We start from the raw sequence: 27,305 nt of genomic DNA, 5'->3' as shown, positions 1-27,305 counted from the left end.
GTCGTTGAACGGCTTCACACTAATCGTTTGGGGATCTCTGAGAAATGGGGTAATTTTAAATTTATATTTTAAAGAAAATTACAGTGTTTTTTTGACCTTGCATGCATTTAAACCTGGGACTTATAAACAGTGATAGGATGCTTAAAATTGTCATCTTACTGGCTCTTTAACAAACTGATCTTCTTGCGAAAAAACTTTGAGACAGTGGCATAGAATATAAAAATTAACCCAGTGTATTTTATGTTCATTTTGAAGTTACTGTAAAGTTGGTATTCTACATGTAGTATAATAATACAAGTGCTCTTAAGTGAAAATTTTGATTTTGGCAGAGGTTAAAAACGGCTTAGGTTTTTATTTTTGTAAAGAAGCCTGTTGTTACACACTGAACCGTGAGTAATTTGAACCGTTACACCCCTAGAAAACATGCGCTATTCGTCTCAAACGGACATATGCGCAAGTTGAAAATATTCAACTTAAGTGAAAAATTAGCATGACACAAAGTTAAATCCCGCAAGTAATCTAGAACGAGCAACACGATGCTACGTATTTGGTATGTGTACGTAGCATAATGCATAGTAAAAAATCACTGTATTTCTGTCAAAGATCTGTTCAGTATAGTTATATGCACATGTGCAGGGTAATGCTACGTGCACACCAAACGCGTGATTACTCATGGGATTTAACTTCACGTCATGCTAATTTTTCACTCGAGTTGAATATTTTCATATTTTGTGTTTTCGCGTCAAACGCCGCCGCCCATATGTCGTCATTCGCATCGCCCCACAGGAGGATGCGTCTTTGCATTGACTTTGTATGTAATCTACTAGCGCAAATCGCGTCTGGTGTGAACCAATAGTAAGAGAAATTGCTTTAAGGCTACAGCTAACAGTGTGACAAGTCTTCATGCACAGTGATGTCTAAATTTAAACAACAACAGTGACAGATGAGCTTGTCAACGCACCGTGTTCACTGATAAATGTTTTAATAGCAGACTGTTAACAAAGAGAAATGACCTGACAGAAATGTCTGAATATTAATTCACCTTAGGCTCCGTTCTGAATGCTCCTTCTTGCCATTGCAGTCCACACGTCAGTGGCGTATTGGAAAATTTTGACTTGGATATGAATATGGGTTTGGAATAACACGATGCTGAGTAAACATCAACAATATTATGTTTTTTAGAGGTGTGCTGTTCCTTTAAGCATGTTAAGGAAATGCAAAACACACTGCTGTCTCTGCTTTATTTTATTCTCTCTTGTATTTGTTTATCTGTGTTTGACTGTTGTTTTCTCTTTCTCCAGCTGAGTAACTTCCGAGTTCCCGATCATCTTCCCTCAGGCTCCATCCCTCAAATTGTCCAGATGAGGAAAATGCATCCCAACACAACCACAGTATGTAAAATGGGCTTTAAAAACAGATGGGACACAGAAATAAGATAACAAGCACATTTCCAGGCATTTTTAAGTTAGTTTGAAAGCCGATGTGAAACCTCTAATGTCCTTTCCATCTCTTTTCCTGTCTGTTAGCCATCAGGACATGAGCTCACTGCTGCTGTTTGTTAACCCTTATGAGTAATAAAGTCACACAGTATACCTTAATGTTGACCTGTGTGAGCCAGAGGAAGACATTTACTAAGAAATATAACTGCAAACTGGGCATACACGGCCAAGAATGTGGTTTTGTATTAGACAATATATTCAGACTATAGTTCCATTTCCAAACTTGGTATACATATCCACGGGTCATGATGTTAAAGTCGCCTACCAGGTTTCATTTCAGTAAAGTTTATGTGCCCTCACTTTCTGTTTCAATTCGACACAGTTGGAAGATACAGTAAAGTATGGCAGTTGGCATACTGAGATATTTTAGTACAGTACACTGGACACAAACAGATTCAGTCATCCATTTCCTCCAAGCTGACATCTCTTGTCACCTAACTGTCGGCAGTCACTTCTTGGCACAGCACGCATGTGACGCACAGTATGTTCATGTCACAGATGGTCTTCAAGAGGAAGAGGTTTTCATTTACATGATTCTGACTATGGGGGTATTCTCACAGAAGAAGTTGTGCAAATGTTTCAAATCTGATTGAATAATAACACATAAAAATAATAATATCCACATATCTGTGAAGAGATGACATTTACAAATGATTGGAGTCTCGTGTGACTGTACAGTAGATCTACAGTAAGCAGATCTGGCCCATGCAACTAAATCAAAAACGCCCTGGAGACACCAGACGGATAGTTGTTAAAGTTTAGTAAATGTAGCAGATGGTACGGAAGAGAAAGTTTTTGATTAGTTAAATGCTTTTATAGACTTGTTAGCGTATGCAAATTCATGTTTTAAAGGTAATTAGAAGTTTCGGATATGTAGGAAAAGCACATTTAAAGTTCCTCAGAGTGTATTAGGGGTTTCTCATTCTCGTATTGCCGCATATGCATAATTAGCGATACATTATGACATTAAAAAGCATTTCCTCGGAGCTGACTGTTAAATGTGAAAATTAAAAAAGATTATTTGGATTGGTTGATTTTATACAACTTCTGCAACAAACTGCACACAAGTTTTGGGTAGTTAATGCACTACACTTACAGTCTGTATATATTTTGAACTAATTTACTGTCTGTTCATTTAAAAATAATAGAACATTTGCATAAAAGTACCACAAGTAGTATACCTGTAAGTTAAAGGTGCCAAAGAACGCATTGAAAAAATCTGTTAAAATGTTCTCTGATATCTACACAGAAGGTACACTGCAAAATCCCGGGAGTTAAATTAACACTGCTCAGTGTTTATATAGGTCCACTCCTCAGAGTGTTAAAAAAGTAACACCGGAGAGAGTTAAAAGCAGCAATCTGTGACTTTATTCTCTCTATCAACATCTCTGTTTGAAAACTGAAATTGCATTTTACATCTTACTTGTATAGTTATTTTCTAAACTTAGGTTTAGATGTTGGCTGTTTCATTTAAAGTCACCATTATTGTGATCAGCATATATATATAGCATATATAATGATGGCCGATGAAACTCACGTTTGTCCAAAACGATTACTTTTCAGGGAGTGAAAAAAACACAGTATTTCAAAAGCAGTTGAATGTAGCGTCATACTTGGTCATCTTTACATGTAACCATATTCTTGCCAGTGTAATGATATAATCCACATTTGACCAAAATTGAGTTTAAATGGACATACGTGCATATTTTACAGTAACGGTGGTCGATACGCGTTCTTCCGATCATTAATTAGAATGGCCAAGTCGCGTTTCATATTGACAGATGAATACGCTCAGTTTATTAAATAGCCTACATCTTAGTTTATTAAATACGCTTAGATTATTTAATATTAGTTATACATTTATTAAATGTCTCTTGCAAACTATGAAGGGACAATGAATCAATACACTGACATGGTATTGCTAGACACTTTGTTTGCACAGTCCTACCGTAATTTTGTCACTCCTAGACGTACGTCTGGCGTCAGGGGGGGCACGTTTACCTCGATGAAGGAAAGTCATTGTCTCACCAGGCTATGTTTATTCGGCTATCCAGTGCTGAGCTTCGATGAAACTTTACGAGACCAGTGAGATGCTTCCACCAGGCGGGAGATACACGGCATGATTGACAGCTTAGACATCAAATGGATATACGTGAAAATCAGATGAAATAATTTCACAACTTTTCATTGGCCATTTAGATATGTGAAGCATACTGTATACGGAAATGAACCTGGACATTCAATCCGTCGAAAAATCTCAAAATCGGCAAAATGGACATACGTGTTTTTCATTGGACAACGACGATATAGTGCTAACTCAACAGTCACAACTTAGTTTTTAGCATTGTAACAACATTGTACTTAATTTACTGTGTAATTTAATGTTGGGATGTAACGTCACAGTTGGTGTTATTTTGAGATTGGTCAGTTTTTCAGCGGCATTTTGCATGCACAAGGTTAAAGTCTCTGTAAGCGAATAATGTGCGACGTCACTTCCTGTTGATGTTTGAACTGTTTTCAAACAAACTGTCCGTGCTTTCATGAACGCGCCCAACCCCCACCCCCAAATCCTTCTTGTCGTTTATTGGCTGGAACACTTTGTTATGTTTTGTTGTGCTAGGTTTGGCCACTATGTTGATATTGCCGTTTGTCGAGCCTGAGCTGTCTACAGAGACCGCGTTTTTTTACAGTTTGATCAGCGGACAGGCAGCAAGTAGATAGTGAGGAGATGTTTGCTGTATGTAACAAAAAATGTTTTATGGTCTAAAACGCGTCAATTCGCTTAGAGCGCCTTTAACATACAGTAAGAGAAAACAATCGCGTTTTGAGGCTCACGATAAATACATACAGTACTGTGCAAAAGTCTTATGCCAACACCACCAGACTTCTTGTTTTAGAAGTTTTAATGTCCATCCATATTTATTTTTCAATCTATTTTATTAAGATACAAACAGAAAATATAGGAAATATGTACTAAAAAATAAATAATTAAATGTTCAGGCATCGTCTGTATTTAGTGTGACCTAGTGTGACCTCTCTTGGCACTAAACACATCTTGAGCGTTTTTGAGCAGAATGAAGTAAAAAGACTAATTTCTTTAAAATTAGAAATTAGGATATAATTTTATTTAGTTTTAAGAGATCCTGCAGTTTCCTGTTATACTGCTCTAGTGAAAGGGGAGTTTAGCCTAAAAACCTGACACATCAGTTTTCATTTTTATACAGTTTTTAATACTACATACACATTTCCTATATTTTCTGGTTGTATTCTATTAAAGAGACTGAGAAACAATTATATATGATCACTATAACATTGCAAAAACAACAAATCTGATTGTGGCATGATTACCTAAGACTTTTTTACAGTACTGAACAGATTTTACATTGGCACCTTTAAACATTCATGCAACCAAAAATTTCCATTGATCTTTTACTAAGCTCTGCCTCCTTGTTTACTATTGCTAGTCTCATAATTGTGAATGCCTAAATAAATAAATCTACACGTTTATCCATCACTGTCACATCTGAATCCCAGTCAAGTGAGCCCAAATGAGAAATGAGTTATTCATGTCATCAGTCACTGTGTAAACTGTACATCACTGCGGTGATAATGAACAGTTAGCATTCAGCACGGCATGTCAGGGTGTTTATATTATAACCTCGCACCATCAGCAGTCATTGACATTTCTCCAGGGACCTGAAGATCCGGTTAAAATCAGACTAATCAGTGATCAACAAACACAACAGACTCGTGTTGACAAAGTAAGCTGAGTTTGCTCTAAGTACGGCAGGTTAACCGAGAGAGAGAGAGAGAGAGAGAGAGAGAGAGAGAGCTCTATGTATAAAAAGAGTCCATAATCACATCATGAATGAATCCATTAAGCTCTAATGGAACCGATAACAACCTGAGCGGAAGTAATTCCCCATTATAAGAAATATTTATAGCAAATTGCCCCTTTATCAAATGTCATTATGTCTTCTGACAATTATGTCTGTACGTCAGAAACATAAAGAAATAAAGGGAGGAGAAATTGCACATCCCCTTTCCATTTCCAATATAATGGAAAGCTCTGCCGCTCAAATTTATACGATTTTTTGTTCGAAGGTACAGGTGTAAACAAAAGCTTTAAGTGTGCAATGCCTGGTTTATCAAGTCACAGGTCACTGAGGTTAAACTGCAAATGAACGAAGCCATGCGCAACATACTCGGCCATTCAAGTTCATTTCTCCAGTGTTTGTGTTCCTAATGGGCTGAAAGTATTATCTGTTTAATTACTGTAATAAAGCTCAAGTGATCAAGTGTATTTGCTAACCAAAAATCATCAGATCTGTCACACCACCTACTGTACTCTAATCAACCATTATAAAACTAGTATTTAATATTTAAATGCATTCAAATGTATGCTCACCCATCTGTCACACAGATATCTATATCATGATCACAGTTCAACAGTAAACATGAGATATGCTTTAACCTTCTTGGAGAAGTAGTTATGGCCTCTGATAAAGACAAAATCCCTCAAATCATTAATAGTTTATTATCAAAGAAAGTATTTTTAATTGGTCTCTCTTAACAAAGCAAATTGTAGTCTTCTGTAATAACAAAGCTACCGTGATTATTATTATTAAAGGAATATTCAATTTTCTTAAAAGAAAAATCCAGAAAATTTACTCATCACCATGTCATCCAAAATGTTGATGTCTTTCTTTGTTCAGTCGAGAAGAAATTATGTTTTTTGAAGAAAACATTGCAGGATTTTTCTCATTTTAATGGACTTTAATAGACACCAACAATTAACACTTAACTCAACACATAACAGTTTTTTTCAACGGAGTTTAAAAGGTCTATAAACAATCCCAAACGAGGCATAAGGGTCTTATCTAGCAAAACGATTGTCATTTTTGACAAGAAAAATAACAAATATACACTTTTAAACCACAACTTCTCGTCTAGATCTGGTCGTGATGCGCCAGGTGACCCCACAAAATACGTCATGACGTCAAGAGGTCACAGAGGACGAATGCGAAACTTCGCCCCAGTGTTTACAAGTGTGTTGAAAGAGGACCGTTCCGACATTGTTGTATGTCAACTGATACTAATTAATGTCTTTGTGTCAGTTTATTGTTTAAAATGGTCCGCAAATGTGCGTTTCATATATGTAACACGTGACCTCCCTACGTCACTACGCATTTACTTTAGGTCGCTCTGGACCAGACCTAGACGAAAAGTTGTGGTTTAAAAGAGCATATTTGTTATTTTTATTGTCAAAAATGACAATCGTTTTGCTAGATAAGACACTTATGCCTCGTTTGGGATTGTTTATAGACCTTTTAAACTCCGTTGAAAAAAACTGTTTCGTGTTGAGTTAAGTGTTAATTGTTGGTGTCTGTTAAAGTCCATTAAAATGAGAAAAATCCTGCAATGTTTTCCTCAAAAAACATAATTTCTTCTCGACTGAACAAAGAAAGACATCAACATTTTGAATGACATGGTGGTGAGTAAATTATCTGGATTTTTCTTTTAAGAAAATGGAATATTCCTTTAAGGGACGTTCTGTTTTACTGTTTCTTTATTGATAAATTCATCACACATCTTATTTGGACTTGCATAATGTGTAATAAGATCAGTGCACCTAGCAGGACAAAAGATTTTTATTTGTTTGACTTGTCTTTCGATTCACTTTGCAAGATTATGCCCGGGCTCTTCATCGCTTCAGTCTAACAGTCATCAACTAAAAGACTTTCTAGGGAGCTTCATCTCCTCAGCAAAACAATATAAGAGATTAGGTCTGGCGAAACCAACATTTCAATTCTACAATTGTGCTTGGTCTTACTATTCTTTTTGTATTGCACAAACACGCTCTACTGCTCCATTCAACATCCCTACAGTTTGTTTATTATTTTTTGAGTCTTGAAAATTGCATTTTTCATTAAGCGCTAGTATCAGGAATTCAATTCCATCTAAGATGCCTTCTTTCAGCTTCTTCCATTAACAATGAATTACTCTCATTTCAGAGTGTTTCTTTCAGCTTTATACAGTTTTCTAAGATGTGAGTAGTTTACCACGACAGCATTTTCTACTATCCCTGCTCCTATGCTCATATTAGGAATGGGACAATAGACCAAATGTGTACTTCTTGAAAGGTTACCCCCAGTGACAGTTTTGGTGTCTTTTTCCTGAGAGTGTTGGACTCATGGATCTCATATTTTCATATCTCTGATTGTTTAAGCCTTTAACTCACATATTTATCTAAGCTATAGTTATATTCTTATAGTTCCTCTGAAAACATTTATGTGAACATACAGCAAGTTTCTGTAAAAAGATATCTGCCCACAAACTAGTTTTTGTTGTGATGAATTTTGTGGAAATGACGTGGAGCCCAATTAACTCTTTCACCGCCATTGACGAGATATCTCGTCAATTAACTCATTCACCGCCAGCCTATTTGAAAAAAGTTGCCCATCTGCATTTTTGTGATGTTTCACAAAATTCCTTGCAGGAAAAATTACCTTCTATAAATATATAAACATACAAATATATCAAATGAAAGAACAAACCCTCTGCTTTCAAACAAACAAACAAACAAACAAACAAACAAAGTGGGGAAAAACGTTTCATTATATATTTACTTTTTCCACTTAATTTAACCACTGAAATATGGATATTTCTCTTTAAAAATACAACATTTTGAGCAAAAAGCTTAAAAAATTGCATTTTGTAAAGGAATTAATGTAAGAGATCAGACTCAGAATGACTATCAAACATAAAGGCAGTTAAAATAAATCATTAAATCTTTTTAACTTCCGTTTTTTATGAATTCGGTTTGGCGCCATCTAGTGGATAAAAGTATTACACTTTCACTTTGAAATTCGTCCAGAAAGGCATATTTATTAGTTAAATATTAACTCATAATTGACGAGATAACTCGTCAATGGCAGGGAAAGGGTTAAGAGAAAACACTATTATCCACCAGGTGGCGCACTTCCGCAACTTATACAACCCGGAAGTAGCGCCTCATGTGAAAGAGAAAGAACTCTGTGTATGTTTTAAAGATCGCTCTGCATCTGATCTCTATCAAAAGTCCTTCGCAAAAATGGAATTATCTCAGCTTTTTGCTCAAAATTGGGTGTTTTTGAAGAAACCTACCCATGTTTGAGAGGTGATTACAAGAGAACTAATGAAGGTAGGATGAAGCGTTTTTTTCTTGTTTGAAAGCAGAGGGTGTGTTCTTTCATCTGATATATTGTTTGTTTACATAAAGAACATTTTCTGGAAGGCATTAAACTTTTGTGAAAATCATGAAAAATGCTGGCGCTGGCTGGCAACTTTTTTTAAAAACGCTGGCGGGGAAAGAGTAAACAGAAGCGGCCCATTAAAGAGATTACAGCACTCTCAGGTAAAAAACTAACATAAAAACTAACTGCGTGTGGTCTGAAAAAGCTGGAAAAACGAAACCAAAGCTTTGAAAAACATAAAAGTGAAAGAACTCTACAGGTGTTACGTATTCGCCAGGTTTTACACTCAGGCCTAGTCCACACGGACACGGGTATTTTTATAAGCTGAGTTTTTTCTCCAAAAAAATCCTGTCCACACATGCTCGGTTTAAAAGAAATCTCCGTCCTCATGAAAAAGCAAAAATACGCTATCAGGCGCTGTCAAGAGCATGCCACACCAGCATGCTGTGATATAACTCAAATCGTAAAGCCACCTTGGCCAATCAGAAGCCTAATAAAAGTGACGTCACAAGGCAAAAACCCCGGTTTTAGGGGGAGATTTACCTTCGTTTGTGCCCCCCGTTTACACGCAAACGGAGAACTCGCCTCTGAAACCGATTGTTTCCAAAAACTCCGGCCAGAATGGAGATCTTGAAAATCTTCGGTTGCACGGTTGCATGTAAAGTGAGACAAACGGATGTTTAAGCAGGCAACGTCACAGAGTATGCGCCAGAGCTCGCACCTACGTCAAAAGTGCGACCTATGTTTACATGTGACTGCTACGCTGAACGCTTCCAAGATCACATTTATGTTCGTGCAAACTCATTTCGTGTGTTTGTATTTGCAAATACAGCTGCTCCTTTATGTCGAGGAGCAGAGACGAGTGCTCGGAGGTCAGCAATTTTACGCGTGTTCGACTTAATGCGGCGCTGCAAGAACCGACAGACAGATGATGTCAAAGTACCGCGAGAGCGATTCGAAATTAGACCTCTACGTGTGATTCCTCAACTCGCTCTCGCGGTACTTTGCCGTCATCGATCACCTACTACTGCAACAACTCCTTGCTCCAACATGAAGAACCAGTTCGCGTCACCACCAGCGCTGCCGGTGATTGGCTTACGTGGGCTTGAGTGTCTCTTAACGGCATTTATCCACGGGTACATGTAAATAAACACACTGACATGTGTGGACGATATTATTTTTGAAACCGGAGAGGTGGAAATGTCAGTTTATGAAAATAGCCGCCCATGTGTAAACATAGCCTTACAGTCTTACGGTGTTTCTCACCCTGGCAGGGTTTTTTAAAAATGTTTGGTTTCATACGGAAGCCGAGAAAGGCCATGCACATTATTTTTGCTTGCTTGTTTTCTCGTGATCACGACTTAATTTCTCGTTATTTCGAGATAACAAAAGTTGTTTTCTCGTGATCTCGACATAACAAAAGTCGTATTCTTGAAATGTGATTATAGCTTACGTGTACTCGATAGAACGTGTTGTTTTGTTTGTAAACAGCAAAAGCACATTTTGCTAAATTAGCATGGATGAACAAATTAGATTTTACTTGCATCAGAGATTCGCTCAAGCTGAAATAGATTTGTCAATATTTCCAATTTTACAGTGGTGAATTTAGGGACCGTCTTTAAGTTACTCAATAATATACACGTTTATACTTTTAACAGCATTTAAATGGAATGACTTAAAGTCAACAAACAGTCACAAAACCAACGTGTTTATGTGGTTGTCAGCTATGATGCACACTTAGATTTTTGATATTTATTTAAATAAACTGTTAAATACTATTGAAGATACAAACGTGTACAGTAGTACTTTAGAGATGGTCCTTAAATTTACGAACATGAACGTCCAACTTTATTTATTTATTTTTTTTATTGTCTATCGGCTACAAATAGCTACACGGGCGAATTAGACCTCATATGCATTAGCAGTCCACTTTAAGAATACACTACATATTATGGACAGGAAATTACATTATGACATTTGGATTATCATGTCAGGATAACGAGAAAATTAAGTCGTGATTACGAGAAAACAACTTTTGTTATATCGAGATCACGAGAAATTAAGTCGTGATCACGAGAAAACAAGCAAGCAAAAATAATAATCGTGCATGTCCTCTCTCGGCTTCCGTAGTTTCATTTTCATTTGGACGAACGGCAGAACCGCGTAAAAAAAGTCACGGTTATAAAAATACCCATGTCCGTGTGGACTAGGCCTCACTCTCCCTCAGCAATCCACGTCACCTGACTATTAATCACCGTCACTTGTTCCCTATCACCTGCCTGCACTATTAAAGCCACCACTAAACATTCAGTCACCGTCCGGTCTCGTTACTACATATGTACTGTTGCTAACTACCTGACTCCCTCCTTCCCTAAATTGAATAATCTTCCTTTGTCATCATCATCTGTTGTCTTTTTGGATGTGTAGGAAAGTCTATTGTTCTTTATCCAGATTGATCTCACGGAAAGATGTGATTAATTTATTCGTATCCATGGCACGAAATACATTTTTTTTCGTGCCTTGAGCACAAGTGTCTTTTTCGTGTCCGTGGCACGACTTTCTTTTTCGTTTCATATTATGTATTGTTTTCTCATGTTTTTTCCTATTTTCTTACCATTGGCGGTTGGGGTTAGAATCACTTTCTGTTACATATTTAGAGAGAATAGTTTAAAAGCAGAAGAAAAACATGTAGAAACCAATACATAAAAGTACATCCCAAACCCCAAATCTACCCCCAAGCAACAATGATTTAAAAATAGGAAAATAAAGTGAGAAAACAATATAGCCTGGGTGCCAGCTGAACTTTTCAGGTCGGGAAGTTCGGTCTGGAGTCGCTCCGTTGATGCGCGACCGAAAGCTGATCGAACCAATCAAATTGTCAGGGAGGGCTTTATACGATGATGGACAGATGATCAACAGTAACGTAATCAACCACGTCACTTGAATCCGTTTACAACAAAGACGACTGCCGCTGGAGAATTGAGATGTGAAGATTCTGCCATTGAGTCTGTTCTAGAAGATATCAACAGCGTGGATATAACTAGCGGTCGTTGCCAGCTACTTTTTAGAGTAGTTTTTTTCTAACTTACAAATGGTAAGAGATAGTCTGACTTAGTAAATAACTCACAATGTCGTGATATGAATGAAATAACATAGCTGGTGTCGATGTTCGATCGCTAACTCAGACTTAGTACAATCATAATGTTAGTCTCATTGAAGCGAAATAACTAGCAGTTCAGGTCAGGCTGCAAAAGGACAGACGCCATTTCAACATGCGTCACACACTCGGTTGCTCTGATTGGTTGTAGGTCTGTCCAATTGAGTGCAGAGGCATTTTTTTGTCCTGGTTTAGTTGAAACACGCCCCATAATCACAGCCCAATGGAGCGGTATCATAGAGAGAAGCCAGGTTTTTGTGAATGAATAGCTTTAAAACTTTTCTATACTTCATACTCCAGAGAGGACTGCAGCATATCATCATTTTTAACTACTTTTGGTACTATTTTTTGCTAATTTTGTAATAAATAATTAATTTGTCTGTCTGTTATGCTTTCTATTGATAACAGTATATAGTTTTAATAAACTGTTAAGGGGTAGGATTGTATTAATGGCTTAAAATATCTTTTAAATGCTCTATTGTTACTAATGTTACAAAAATTGTCCTATACATTTCTGTCCATTAAGTTGCATAATATAAAAATAATACATTATGTATACTTTTTTTTTTGGTATAAAGGGTTTGGGGTAAGGTTTGGGTAGGGTTAGGGTGGGTAACATTATTGATCAAATGCTTAAAGGGAATATATCTTTATGGTATAAAAGATTTGTAAATGTTTTACGTTTTGTAGTCGTAAAAACATAATAATTCAATTCAATTTTTATACAGCACTTTTCACAATTGTTTAACATGCAGAAAACACAGAAAAACCAGAGACAAAAAGTAGCAAAGTACAGCGGCTAAGATTAAACCGCACTAGCGAGCGTAGAAATAATGTAACGTATAGAGGAGAGATCTAAATTAATCCAATGTCAGCTGACTCCCTAGGGGTTGAAAAAAGTCCTAGGAGAAAAAACCCTTGAGTAAGAGACAGATATAACTGATTTTATACAGGATATACTATATATTAGATACTACATTATAAAATTATATGGGGATTAAAACATTTAAATATGAGCTTCAAGGCAGCCGGAACTGGCTAGTAGTTTATTCGGGTTCTTGGATGAGACAGGGAAAGAGAAACAAAATCCTATTAGCGTAGGAGTTGTTCGCATGTATTGCTACAATGAAATATTGCAAATATGTCTACATTGTATGCTTTAGCATCTATTTATACACATAAATATACATTTTGTGTTTTTTGAAAGTTACGTATTAATACTATGTATAGATGCAATAGCAAGACAGACTCCTTAACCTTAAAGGTGATTTAAATGCAAACATGTAGAGAGAATCTGTATCACTAATGCGATAAAAGAGATTCATGTCAGCTCAGCACATCAACAGGATTGAAATAAACATGACCTTGGTTAAAGTCTCATAATCTAAAAATTATGAGGAGCATCAAAGTTTGATGTCAATCTTTGACATGACCTTACTCTTTCATTATTAAAAATATCAAGGTTATATGTTAACTGAATGTTCTTTACATTATGTACAGGCAAGGTACATCATTTTGGCTGCTTTACCCCTAAACTTCGCCTTAACCACCCAAAACACCTATTCCCAAAGTACACACCTTAGCAACCACCGATCAAAGCCTTGGCAACCAACCAGACAACGGTAGAAACAAATTAAAAACTAAATTTCATTTCTAACTGCTTAAGTATTTACATGCCTTACATAACATTTTATTTTAAATGTCTGTAGTTTGTGTTAATGAAGTTGTCTTGTTTTATTTGTAGTGTCATTAATAATAGTAAAGCCAGTATGAGTTTTGTTTGTCTTTCAATGGTGCAATGAAAGGTTGTGTATGTCTGCATAACATAAAACAGACCCGTCTTTACTGGAGCTATACGTCTATTACTAGTGAAAGATAAACTACACACGGTTTTTTAAACATATATTTATTTAGTCACCATTTTGGTATCATAATTAATCAAAACAACATTACACAAGCACATGTTTGTACTCTACAGCACGCCAGGCCTTCTTTGTCTGCCTAACCATACCACGTGTACCCGGTCTACACAGCAAGCCAGTTACACAAAAGATAAAAACACTGTTAGAAATGTACTGAGGTATAAATAATACATTCAACCAAAAACAACGAAGTCATAAAATATTCTGTAAAGACATCAAATGATACTGTATGTTATAGCTTATATCCTCTTTGAAATTTTGGCACCAACCAAAGTTAGAAACATGGCAACACTTTACAAAAGGTTGTATTTGTTAACATTACTTAATGCATTAGCTAATATCACTAACAATTAATATTTTATTGCATTTATTCATCTTTATTAATGCCAATACAATTTGTTCATTCACTCATAATTCATTGTGCATTAAGTCACCAGATATAATATTCAATTATTCAATGTTGAAATTCAGATAAATGCTGTAGAAATATTGTTCATTTTAGTTTAATGTTTAGCTCTTTATTTTATGATTTATGTTCATGTTAACTAATGTAGTTAACTAATGTTAACAAACGGAACCTTATTGTAAGCACAGAAAACATTTGAAGAGTTCAGATGCAAAACCGACCTCATTACCACGTGAACTTTATGGTAATGAGCTATGACGTGGTTCGGCAGTAACCAATCGGAAGGCGGAAACCAATAGGAGTCCTCCTTGAGAGGATTCCAGAGAATGCATTTGATCGTCAGAGCGTCTACTAATCGTCACCCTTGCAGACGGCGGTGTGAACGTACAGTTAATGGGTCCCATTCACTAATAATTGCATTGGGCATTAAGCAGATGCTTTTATATAGAGATTTAAAAAGTGAGGAAGGAAAGCGTGAAGATTTGTCATTAAGTGCATCTTCTTTATATGTGTAGAAAAAATAAGTAGGCTATAATTTTGTATAATATAATGTATATAATAATAATAATAACAATATTATTATAGATCATGTATAATAATATATAATACAGAAAATATGATAATATCAAATATAATCATGTAAATGTTATATATCAACATGATCATACACATTATAATTATAGCCTAGTATTTTATTATAGCGTACGTGATTATTGTGTACAAGTGGTTTTAGGTTTTCTTGAATTTTTGCGTACATTTAGAAGAAAATTTGATACGAAAGTTTTTGTTGAATCACGATTTGTTCGTGAAAACACCCGTACACACATCTCACGCACAAATTTGTGCATACGCATGCTTAGTGAATGAGATCCAATGTGTCTAAGATGTTTTCTTGTAAATTAGCATTTTTATCAGGCTTTTATGTTTAGATTCAGTAATTTTACTTTAATGGCAATGAAAAGATTATTAGTTGGAAATTGAAATGCTTTATTTTCACATTCATATTTTTACAAATTTTACAGTTTTTCGCTGTAAAACCCTGTGCATGTAACCTTTTTTGGCGAAAACCTCCACTTCTAAATAAATTCACTTCTTTGGACAAGAAGCATTGCAAAATCAAGATGCAATTAGCATTGCAAATGATGAAAGTCAGAATTCAAAATAAAGAAACTGAACCACACATTAGGGAGGGGGGGGCTGTGATGCATGTCACTGCCACATTCAGGTTGTATTCAGGTACTAACAGGGGACCGTCTGCTGAAAAATCGGTGTGGTGTTTAACAGTTTCTGCCAACAATCATGTATTTCTGAATAGTCTGAGGCCAGGATTAAGCAAATTTGAATTAAAAGTACATGATGATACATAATACGCGTCGAGAGCATTTGGTCATTTTTTAACAGAGGTGGCATTTAGAGGCTTTGCATCTGATCTCTTCATTTATACCCCGAAATGATTGCCAACTGTTTTTTTTTCTGTCATGCGTAAAACACAAAACAAATTTAGGCAGAATGTCTGAGCTAATTTTTCATATAATAAAATGTGATTTATGCTGACTTTTTTATGCATCATAAGCCACATAAACATCATTATTACTCCATATATGGTACCTTGTGAGCTATATTTGCAGTCATACAATATCTTACTGTACGTTCACACCTATGATGTTAGTCATCATTCACTGATAATTGTCCTCTGTCGTAACAATCTCATTTGTGAATTTCAGTTAAAAGTTATGATTTTGTCTCATGTGGAACTGGAAGTAAATCACCGCCTAATATCCTTATATGCAAAACAGAAGCTCAGCCATTTTGCATGAGATCTTCATGTTGCGGTGTGGTTTTCATTAAAAAACGATTCACTCCTATACTTTTCTGATATAACATGATGGGTTAATGGGTTTTAATTTACCCCTGGGATGTTTTTGGCCAGTTTATTTCTCATTTGAAGAGCTTCTTAAAGGGACACTCCACTTATTTTGAAAATAGGCTAATTTTCCAGTTCCCCCAGAATCAAACATTTGATTTTTACAGTTTTGAAATCTTTTTAGCTGATCTCCGGGTCTGGCGCTACCACTTTTAGCATAGCTTAGCACAATCCATTGAATCTAATTAGACCATTAGCATCGCGCTAAAAAATAACCAAAGAGTTTCAATATTTTTCCTATTTAAAACTTGACTCTTCTGTAGTTACATCGTGTACTAAGACCGACGGAAAATTAAAAGTTGCGATTTATTGAATATTGAAACTCTTTGGTTATTTTTTAGCGTGAAGCCAATGGTCCAATCAGATTCAACGGACCGTGCCAAGCCATGCCAAAAGTGGTAACGCCAGACCCGGAGATCAGCCGAATGGATTCCAAAACGGCAAAAATCAAATGTTCAACTCCAGAGGGGCTGCAAAATCAGTATACTGTAGTTTCAAAAAAAGTGGAGTGTCCCTTTAAGTATACAGGTAAATGCAGAGAGTTGAGTGTAACAGACCGTATCCTTCCCAGCATTCACTGAGAGCTTTGTCATCACCTCAGTTTGCCCATACAGTAGAGATAAGAGATCATGTACAGTTTGCAAGATCTATCCACTTTATTTACTGTCACGCTAAATGATGCCATTTTTTCTCAGGTATGTTTTGTTACATGTTTGTAGACAAGTTCAAACAAAGCAGCCGATGATCTTTGATCCCTTGTGCCGATAAAATGTTCCTGTTTTTAAATAGTCCACATTGATTTTGCAATGTTTGTACACTAAACTGTGAGCCGCTTGCATTTTGAACAAGTAAGTAGCAAAATAATCATTTCCACCTCACATTTAACACAGAAGAAGCAGGGCTGAATTATATCGGCACTCTTCACTCGAAAGGCAAGATTGGTCCGGATAACATCAGCAGTTTGTCGTACACTAAAGCAGTCCTCTCAGTCTCATAAAGCGCAAAATACACGACATGTGCACAAATAACAGACGTCACAAAACAAGATCATTACAAATCTCAACAGGCATAGAGCGATATCTACATATCCAACAGTTATAAATTAAAATTGTGCAAATTGCCACATACGGTTATCTGCCATAATCATCATCGTGATCATCAAGTGTCTGATGATCCAGAGAATATATTATAAATGTGCATTGCTATGCACACGAATGCCACAATATGGGGCATCAGCTGCTCGTTGTCATTAAAAGTGAAGTGTGGAATATCTGCACCCTTATAGCGCCATCAAACAGAATTGCTAAAATAAAGACCTTTCAAATGAGCATCAAACAATCCTCCCCAGCAAGCAATATTGCGTTTGAAACATGACTAATAGCCGTCCAAGCCCAGCATCTAGGCTGAAATGAGGCAAAATCTGGGCTGTCAGTGAAAATGTAATAGCTTAAAAATAAAATAAATAAATGAACACCTTGTAATCACTGTTAACTTTGCTCAAGTGATGAAATATCCAGCCTGATTTAACGTGAATTCGTACGCATTTTACAAGTTGGCTAATTTGTATGAATTCGTACGAAGTGAATCAATTTAAATACGTAAAACAATAAATAAACCCCAACGTCACAGGGGCAAAGCAAATTTTTCTTTCGTGGTTGATTCTCAGGAAATCCAGATGTATAAGGTGTTCAGCATAATTTTTTTTAAAAAGCCCTTGAAGCCAATTATTTTTTGCACATATAAGATTAAGGTCTGAATTTACTATAACCATTATTTTTAGAGGATTTAAAAAATATTTCCTATAGAATTATTTAAATTTTTTAGATTATAATTATCAAAATTTTTCATTACCGCAACATGATATTACATAAAAAATATGCATTTGCAAACTCATGTTTCAGTAATGAGAACTAAAAAGTTTTAACTAAAATTAAACAAAATTTTTACTTTTATCCGGAGAGAAAAAATAAGAACTTCTTACCTGGTAGCCATCTTGAGTGTCACAGTCACTTATGTCCCTTCCAACTATTTTTTTTAAATGTTAGTTCATTGAGGGCTTAAACAATGATTGAAAATTGTTAGGGAGGATGAGAAAATTGGAATTTGACACATTTATATTCCTTATTATTGTGTCTACATTTACCAATGATCACCAAATACCACATGTTTCTTTACTGTAAATGTTTATAGTATAACATGCACTGAAGGTTTTTATTTATTTATTTATTTTTATTATAAATATTTTCATGTCAAATAACCCAAATCCAGTCATGGACACGTTGCGGTAATGAATATTTTCCCCTTAAATGTGGAAAAAACAACAAAATTGGTTTGTATGATGTCATTTGAAATCATGTGCATGAAGAGATGTTTGTAACTGTATGCTTCTTATTTTAATAGCATTTACTTTTTTTATTAAAATGTTTCATGAAACCTTATAAGTCTTATTTCGCAAGAATCACCCAGTTGTAAAAAAACTAATTTGCCAACTTGTAAATTACGTACATAAATTGCCATGAGATTGTGTTGGAATATCATACATTTGGTTTTGGCTAGAAGTGGGTTATTTATAGCCAGACTATATCGATTTTTAGTTAACCTAGTTAAATGGTAAAATGATGGCTATTGCTTGCTGGGTCCATTACCCTTGGATGTCTGTGATGAGTTGATGTCTATCTGTTACAGTAGCTATCTTTGCCTACGGGCACACAAAAGCCTTATAAAACCTTTGACCGCCAGTTTGGCCCCAAACAAACCCATTTGAGCCAAAGTTATGGTGCGCAATCGCTTTGAAAAGTCATTTTAATGTAATAGTCTTGTATTAACAAAGCAGTTTTATCTTGAGCCGAGCGTGAAGGCGTCCTCTGAGCGAGGAAGCATTTTGATCGATGCTGATAGTTGTAATTTGTTCAAAACTTTCTCATTGCTATCTGGCCTCGTTTCTCACGAATCCTCCCACACTTCAATGCCAAAAATATCTAAATGCTCACTGGGAGATGAAGAGCACACCAGAGCTAAATAATACTGACTGCTGAAAATATCAACATGTCTCATGAGGATCTGGCATATATTACTCGGATTGACTCAAACCACACGGGCGTATTTTGCATTGCTTAGATGCATGTTTTCAGGTAGCAGATTGTCCCGATGAGTAGTGATATTTGATATTTACAGTACTAAACATTGTTCACTTCTTTAGTATGTGTGGCTGTCGGGCTTTGTGCTTGACATTGTTGTGTTTTTTAAAACACTAACTGTGTTTACCACCTAGAGTTAAAGGCACGGGGTCAATACTGTCTGATCAAATTATTTGTTATATTCTTGCCCTGTAAATAATTGAAGAGCTCAGATGCAAAACCCTCTAATTGCGTATGACATGTTTTCTTGTAAATGAGCATTTTTCATCTCTTAACGGATTCTGGGAAAAAAAACGGCATTTGAAGCGTTAGTACGTAAAATACGTACCGAGAAGTTGGTTAATATCATTATCTCATTTTTGACAGTTACGAGGCTTTGCATCTGAACTCCTCAATTATTTAACTACTGTAATGGGGCATACACACCAAACGCGAATTTAATGATTTGCGCGAATAGATTACATACAAAGTCAATGCCAAGACGCAAATAGACGCAAACTCACGAAACTAGTGCAATTCCCCTCAAATGCGTTTTTGCGCAATTATTTAACTACTGTAATGGGACGTACACACCAAACGCAAATTTAATGATTTGTGCGAAGTGATTACGTACAAAGTCAATGCGAAGACGCAAATAGACGCAAACTCACGAAACTAGTGCAATTCCCCTCAAATGCGTTTTTGCGCAATTATTTAACTACTGTAATGGGGCGTACACACCAAACGCGAATTTAACGATTTGCGCGATTAGATTACATACAAAGTCAATGCGAAGACGCAAATAGACGCGAACTCGCGAAAACTAGTGTAATTCGCCTCAAATGCATTTTTGCGCAAATTCAAAACGAAAAAATGTGCATGACACAAAGTTAAATCACACAAGTAATCTAGAATTAAGAACACGATGCTTTGCGTTTGGTGTGTACGCAGCATACGATCGCTTCCGTTAAACTAAACATAAACAGCTTTAATTGTTTCAATGATGAAAAGCAGGACCCTGTTAAAAAGACCAGCATTGTTGGTCACCAGTATATGTTGTGTTTGAATCCAGTCCCCAACATGTTGCAGTTGTGCTGATGTCATAGCTAGCTTAAATAGACCTAAACCAGAACCAAAAACAGAAATCCATGCTGGTATACGCTTACATTTCAGCAGACGATGTGTACGTTTCTTTTTCGTTGAAGCGAACCTCACATTTTCTGGAAAAATTTACCAGTCGAGTTAAGTAAATCTCCGATATTCCATTGGTCAAAGGCAGTGGTAGTTTTTTTTGGACCCTGCATGGTTTGTCCAGACGAGTCTTCGTTTTGAATCACCAATAGCACAAAAAAACTTTACAAGACTAGACGTAAGACTTGGGTAAATCCTTAAAACATGTCCACCTTCACATTACCGATCCTGTCAGGAACAGGGTCAACTGAGCACCACGAAATGTCATAGACAGCTGTCCATCCCAAGTTTCCTACTGAGCTTTGGAAAGGGCTGTCACGTATTCACACAGGGTACACAAACACAGAAAAGCGCACACGTCTCGCTCCACCTAAGCGAGAGTGTTTGGGTTAAGGATCTTCACCTTCTTCAGCTCACAGGTTGCTTTCGGCGTTGCCCTGCGGAGCGCTGAGACACTGCGCTCTGTCCGCTACTGCCATGTCATCTATTATTGAACTGCAAGTGGAGCTGTTTTGTGGCGGGGAGGTGAACCCCAAACATCCCTGTCCACCGTTCTGACTGCTGGAGACCAACAACTGTTTCTCCTCTGGACTGCAGAGGCGAGAGGTGGTGCTGGTGATGTCGGGCAGTTGGGACAGATTGGAGGGGTGGACCACGATGCTGCCGCTCTTCATCTGAAGGGTCTGGCTGTACGTGTGGCGGTACTCTTCCTCGATGTCTCTCCCGAGCTTCCAACGTCTCCACTTTTTTAAAATCTCAGACTGAACCTGGCCAATAAGAAAGCAGCACGGTTTTGGTGAAAGCAGATTTGGTGCTAAGATATTCTGAAGTTATGCGTTAGGCAAGTCAAGCTCACCTCTTTGTTAACGAAACAGTATAAGATGGCAACCAACAGCCCCTGTGAACATAAATAAGCAAATTTACACTTTAATTGCATGTAAAATCCATGTGGTTTTACCCTGACAATCAAGCTATTGTAATAAATCCAGTGTTGAGGAGTAGTTAACTACAAGTAGCGACGCTACAAATTTATACTAGAAAAGTCTTGCAATTACTTTTCGAGTTTTTCGAAACAGTGAATCATTTTTCGAAGCAATTGGTTCAATTGATTTAAAGCTTCGAAAAGCTTAATTTATCCCATCACTACTTCTTACTGGATCACAAACTCAAATAGTTCATTACTGCCATATTGCTTTGTTACACATTTTTGGGAAGATTGTGTGATTATGTAAGGAATGCGCTGTAGTAAAGTTGACACACCCATCATATTATTAGACATATATATGTCTGTGATGGAGCGGATGAAGGTGTAGAGATTTACTGAATTTAAAAATGTGTCTGTATGCGTTGAAAACTTCAAGCACATACGAGTGAGTAATAGCCATGTTTAATTAATAATCCTGCTATATCAAATATCTATTTCTATTTTAATCGCAATGATGAATTTCTGTTTCCCATTAATCACTTTGACTATAATGGCGGTCTGCCAAAATCCAATCTGTCCTGCCACAGTTCTGTGCTCTTTAGTTTTTTCTCTTTTTATTTTTGCAGCCAGTTTGAGATAAAATTTTTTCTGTGTAGTCATAAATGTATTACATTACCTTACATTGTTTTAAACCCCAATTCCTTTTTTTAAAAAAACATTCTTAATTAACATCTATTTAGTTATTTAATATAATGTCACTGTAAGAAAATCTAAAGTATTTTTAATGTAACTAACTACTTCAGATGGGTTGCTTGGCTGTACTTTTACAAGTAGCTTTTCGCTTATCCAACTACAGTTTCAGAGAATCTTTCCCAACACTAAATAAATATGACCAAAACTTTAGTCTACAGAAAATAAGGAATATTTCACTTTCATAAAAAATCCTGATAATTTACCTACCTCCATGTCATCCAAGATGTTTATGCGTTTCCTTGTTCAGTCAAGAAGAAATTTTTTGAGAAAAACATTCCAGGATTTTTCTCCATATAGTGAACTTTAGTGGACCTCAACAGTTTACCATTTCAATGCAGTTTAAAGCTCCACTGTGTAGTTTTTTTTAGTTAATTCTTAGCAAAAACCCATGATTTCTTTCAAAAGTATGTGCTCATTCATGTGTAATTACTTCCACCTACTAATCAAAATATCCTCGTAAGTGTAGAATCTGCTATTTAAAATACACACGGTCGAGTCGCTCGACTGGCGCATCCATAGATATGTATAAAGGCTAGATGTCTCGCCCGCGCTGCTGGTCAATTGAGTGGAACGTCCGCATTTTGGCGGCCATCTTACCACAGGACGCTCGCTCACTCGTAGCATTGCGTTTTAATGGTACAGGTACTTTTAAATGACCATAACTTGCTTAATTTTTTACAGATTTTCAAATGGTTTGGTTTGTTATAAATGTCAAAGATGTACCTATGACACTGCATGCTTATACTAAAAAAGAGAAAAAATTCATGAAACATGTTAAAGCATACAGAATTATAGCCACGTTAATAGCGTTTGTAAGAAACCAAACCGTTTGAAAATTGGTAGAAAATTGAGCAAGTTATGGTCATTTAAAAGTACTTGCACCATTAAACTCAATGCTTAGAGTGAGCGAGCTGTCTGAGGTAAGATGGCCGCCAGGTGAGAACGTTAGAGACTCCGCCGTAAGACATCTAGCCTTTATATATATCTTTGGGCGCATCCATGTTGTGCCTCCATCTTTGAAATACATTCGCCGACGAGGGACATTCCTGAAATTCAAGCTCCGCCTTTCGTGCTTTCAGACTACACTCACGCTGGCCGCTAGCTGAAGCCTCCCAAGGTTGCATGTGTAGGTGGTATACGTCATCAAGACAGTGTTATTTCAGAATATTAACAACTATAAAGCTGACAATTATTCTTAGTTAATTGTAAATTGATGTAATATGCTTATGACTTGCGAATGTAATGCTCAGTTAAATTAAATAAACCAGGCTTGATGACGTATGCAGCCTGCATATGCGACCTGCGTAGACTGAATCCTTCGGATTAAACAACAGCCGCATACCGTGATGAAACCCGCGATCTAATGCTTTGATTTGAAAGCCTGTTGAAGACCTATTTTCGAGGACATTAAAACAAGTCGCCAAGGAAGCGAAACGGGGATTTAAAACGACAACGTGACAGGAAAAACAACAAGACCAAAGTCAATATTGGAGTAATGTTAGTTTTCCAAGATGGGGCTAAAGGAACACTGAAGTTGCCTGCTTTCTATCTTCTCCACAGGTAATTCAGCATATTCGTTTTCATCTATACAGTCTATGGTGTAAACTCGAAGTTTTATAGTTCCTTGGCCAACTATAGCGTGGTTATGCAGTTAGTGTAAACACGCATGTGGTTTAATGTGTTCGAACAGCCACACGCCGTCTCTCTGCCTATTCATGTAATCTGAGGTACTGAGATCAATGTTTTACATCTAACAGCGCTATTTTTAGCATGTCATTGATAAAACCAACGCCACTGATCTGCGCGTCTTTCGCTAGTTTCATTTTACAAGCGTGCGAAAGTTGCGCAATCTTATTTCAGCAATATCAGAGAAAGCTCTTACATATACACGGACATGTAACATGTTTACTTAAAACATAAGCATTGGACTCTGACATATTAGTTCGCGTCCATTTAAACCCGTCATTACTCCCGCTCATGATTGAATGACAGGAGAGGGATTCGTCCACAGACCATCTCCTCAGTAATCTGAAGAGAAGCGGTCGAAGATGGACAAAAAGAGACGGATTTAAACACCAAGTGTAAACGTGATTTGTCTCTCTCATCCACTTGTGATCCGATTGACGGAAACACATCTTAATACCAAGTGTAACAGCCCTTGGGATATTTTTCCTCGCGTTGATGAAAAAGGAGTGTCTAAGCTACGTTTATGGTTGCTTTTTGTATGTGATTTAAAGCAGACATATCATGAAAATCAGACTTTTCCCATGTTAAACATAAATCTGTGTGCTTTGATGTATCACAGGCAAAGGTCACTGTAAGTTGTTAATTTTTTTCATTGCTTTTGCTTTGTACTGGAAGCCATGTTAACCGTGGCATGACACGGCCACCATACGAGTTAAAACGCATTCCGAATGGGGGGGGGGGGGGGGGGGGGCTAGAAAGTAATATTTAGTTGGTTGTCATATAGAATTTCACCGCTAGATGGCAGTAGATCCTACACAGTGTAGCTTTAAAATTGCCATTTTAATGCAGCTACAAAGGGCTCTAAACGATCCCAACCGAGGCATAAAGGTCTTATCTAGTGAAACGATCGTCATTTTCGCAACTTCTTGTCTTGCACTAGCCGTGTGATGCGCCAGCGTGACCTTATGAGAGTTTACAACTGTGGAGAAAGAGGAGCATTCCTACATTGTTGTATGAGGAATGATAGGCTACTTATTAATGTCTTTGTGTCAGTTTATTGTTTAAAATGGTCTGCAAGCATGCATTTTACATATGTAACGGGCGATCTTTCGACGTGATTACGCAATACGTAAGGTTGCCCTGGCGCATTACAAGGCTAGTGCAAGATGAGAAGTTGTATCTTAAAAGTATGTTTTTTTAGTTGTTGTTTTTTTGGCAAAAATAAAAATCATTTCACTGGATAAGACCCGTATGCCCCGGCTGGGATTGTTTAGAGCCTTTGTTGCATTGAAACTGTAAACATTTGTGGTCCACTAAAGGCCACTATAGACGGTTTCATCAGACACACGTGATACACGTCTGGATCCGAACCTTACTTCCGGTTTCGTTTTTTTTTTAATGGTCTAACTAGTTGCTAAACTGATCTCTTGAACAAATGCCTCAAAAATAACAAATGTTTTGGTTTCCTAGGTAATCTATGTGTTGTTTTTTTGCTTGTTTTATAAATAAACTACGTTTAAAGTACTTTGTTGTTATTTATTATTAGCGGAGTTTACCGGAAGTTACTGCGGACCGCGACAGCCGCTTGTTTATGTTGTTACTGCTGAAACCGTCTATATGGAGATAAATCCTGAAATGTTTTCTTTCAAAAACGTAATTTCTTCTCCATCGAACAAAGAAAGACATAAACATCTTGAATAACATGGGTTGAGTAAATTATCAGATTTTTTTTATAAAAGTGGAATATTCCTATAAGTCTTTATATTGTAAGATTTAAGACCTTTTAAGACTCTAGAAACTGTGAGAAAACAGACACGCAAGTTCAACAGTGTTTACAAACTTCACAAATTTTACGTTTAAAAAACAACTTGAATAACTCAATTTTGATATTTTGAAGAAATATCCCTGTCACTGTAACAACTACTCTTGGAAGAATGTTTACTTAAAGGAACATTATGTAAGAAATGTATATCAATTAATCATAAAATGGCCCTGATATGTCTCTAGACATTAAGAAATCATTTTCATTTCTAATATTATATCACTCACAACAGTGGTCTGGCCAGGATATTGTCATTTAAAAAGTGGAGTTGCAGCCCTCAACTGATGTTTATGTTGTTATGTTGTGTATTGGCCACCAGTTTTGTGATTGCAATACCAGTTTTAGCCACAATCCTACATACTGTTCCCTTAAGTATTGCATCTCTTCGGATCTTATTCTCCAGCTGTGAATGAGAAAGATATTGAATGAAATACTTAAAGTCTGACCTGGAAGGAGTTAAAGAAGAGGTCAATGAAGAGTTTGGTGAGGCGCAGGGGTAAAGCACCACGTGAGGTAGACTCATCAGTAACAAATGAAAACAGGACAGAATGGATCCCCAGTAATGGAATCAGGGTGAGGGTTGACTTAGCAAGTCTGAAAATCACCAAAAGACAAAGTCTTAAAAATCTGAACCAAAAACACAACAATGTGTTACACTTCATAATACACTGAAAAAAAGAACGATTTAATTTGCTTTTTAATTTTTTAAGATAAGCGGTTGCACGTATTTAAATTATCTAAATTGAGATATATGTATTTAGTTGAACTTACTCAACTGTTTTTAGTTACCTTAAACACAATTAAATTGAGTTGATCTGAGTAAAAATTAGCTAAATTCAACAATGCTACTATTATCTAATCATGTTAGTTCTACTTAAATTAAGAAATATAAAGTTATTATACTACGGCAACAGCACACATTAGCAAGCTAACCATAACTAACACTCAACTCAAACAGAAGCTGATTATTTATGGCAGAAACATTTCCAATGTAAATGCTTTCAAATCAAGGCACTTACACTTACAATGCTTTGTGATCAAAACAACACTAAATAACTGATAGATGTAAATGAGACGTCGTCTGCACAATGGTAACCATTTAAAAACCTAACAACAAAATAGAAACTCTTTCAAATTCTAATATAACAACTAGGGATGCACCGAAAAGAAAATACTTGTCCGAAGCCGAATATTTTTATTTTATTTTAAAATTATTTTGCCAATTTTCTCACCATTGCACAAGTAACATCAAGAATGTCCTTTTTACTATATTTATTTCACATTATTTAACAAAGACATTTTTTACATTTCAGCAGTCATTATAGGGCCTTAACCTGGTCACTTCTCTGATCAGATAGCTATCTGACTTGTTCAAACTGTTCCATTTACATTCGACCACATAAATGAGTCTTGGCTATATATTAATCCAATCTTTTATTCCCACACAACATGCAAATAACCTATTCATTACTCTTAAAAAACTTGCAACAACGTTTATATAGCATTGTATGTTGAGCAATGCGGATGCGTGCCTGCGTGCACGGTCAAGGACGATCAAAGGGAGAGAGAGAGAGAGCGGCAAGATCATCAATGACCTCATTATTCGGTAAAATTAATTTGGCCTTTTCACTTTTTCACCGAAAATTAGTTTTTGCTATTTTCGACTGAA

The 27,305-nt window shown here is 36.4% G+C and overlaps 1 protein-coding gene across 6 annotated transcripts in view; it reads right to left on the bottom strand.

Annotated features, from left to right (window-relative positions):
* Positions 1-16,780: 16,780 nt before the first annotated feature.
* gcgra (glucagon receptor a) overlaps positions 16,781-27,305 on the bottom strand; it is a 106,443-nt gene continuing 95,918 nt past the window's right edge. For all 6 annotated transcript variants that reach the window (XM_073856886.1, XM_073856887.1, XM_073856888.1 and 3 more), the window contains 3 exons: positions 26,083-26,230; positions 21,307-21,348; positions 16,781-21,217 (listed from right to left, as the gene is read on the bottom strand). In XM_073856886.1, coding sequence (XP_073712987.1) covers positions 20,864-21,217; positions 21,307-21,348; positions 26,083-26,230 — 544 coding nt within the window. In that variant the 3' untranslated portion in view covers positions 16,781-20,863. The remainder of the gene's footprint in view (positions 21,218-21,306; positions 21,349-26,082; positions 26,231-27,305) is intronic.

Source organism: Misgurnus anguillicaudatus, chromosome 19 (genome assembly GCF_027580225.2).
Source record: "Misgurnus anguillicaudatus chromosome 19, ASM2758022v2, whole genome shotgun sequence".
Lineage (NCBI taxonomy): Eukaryota > Metazoa > Chordata > Actinopteri > Cypriniformes > Cobitidae > Misgurnus > Misgurnus anguillicaudatus.
The sequence above is the reverse complement of the archived record's forward strand: the minus strand, read 5'-3'. Positions and strand labels throughout refer to the sequence as shown.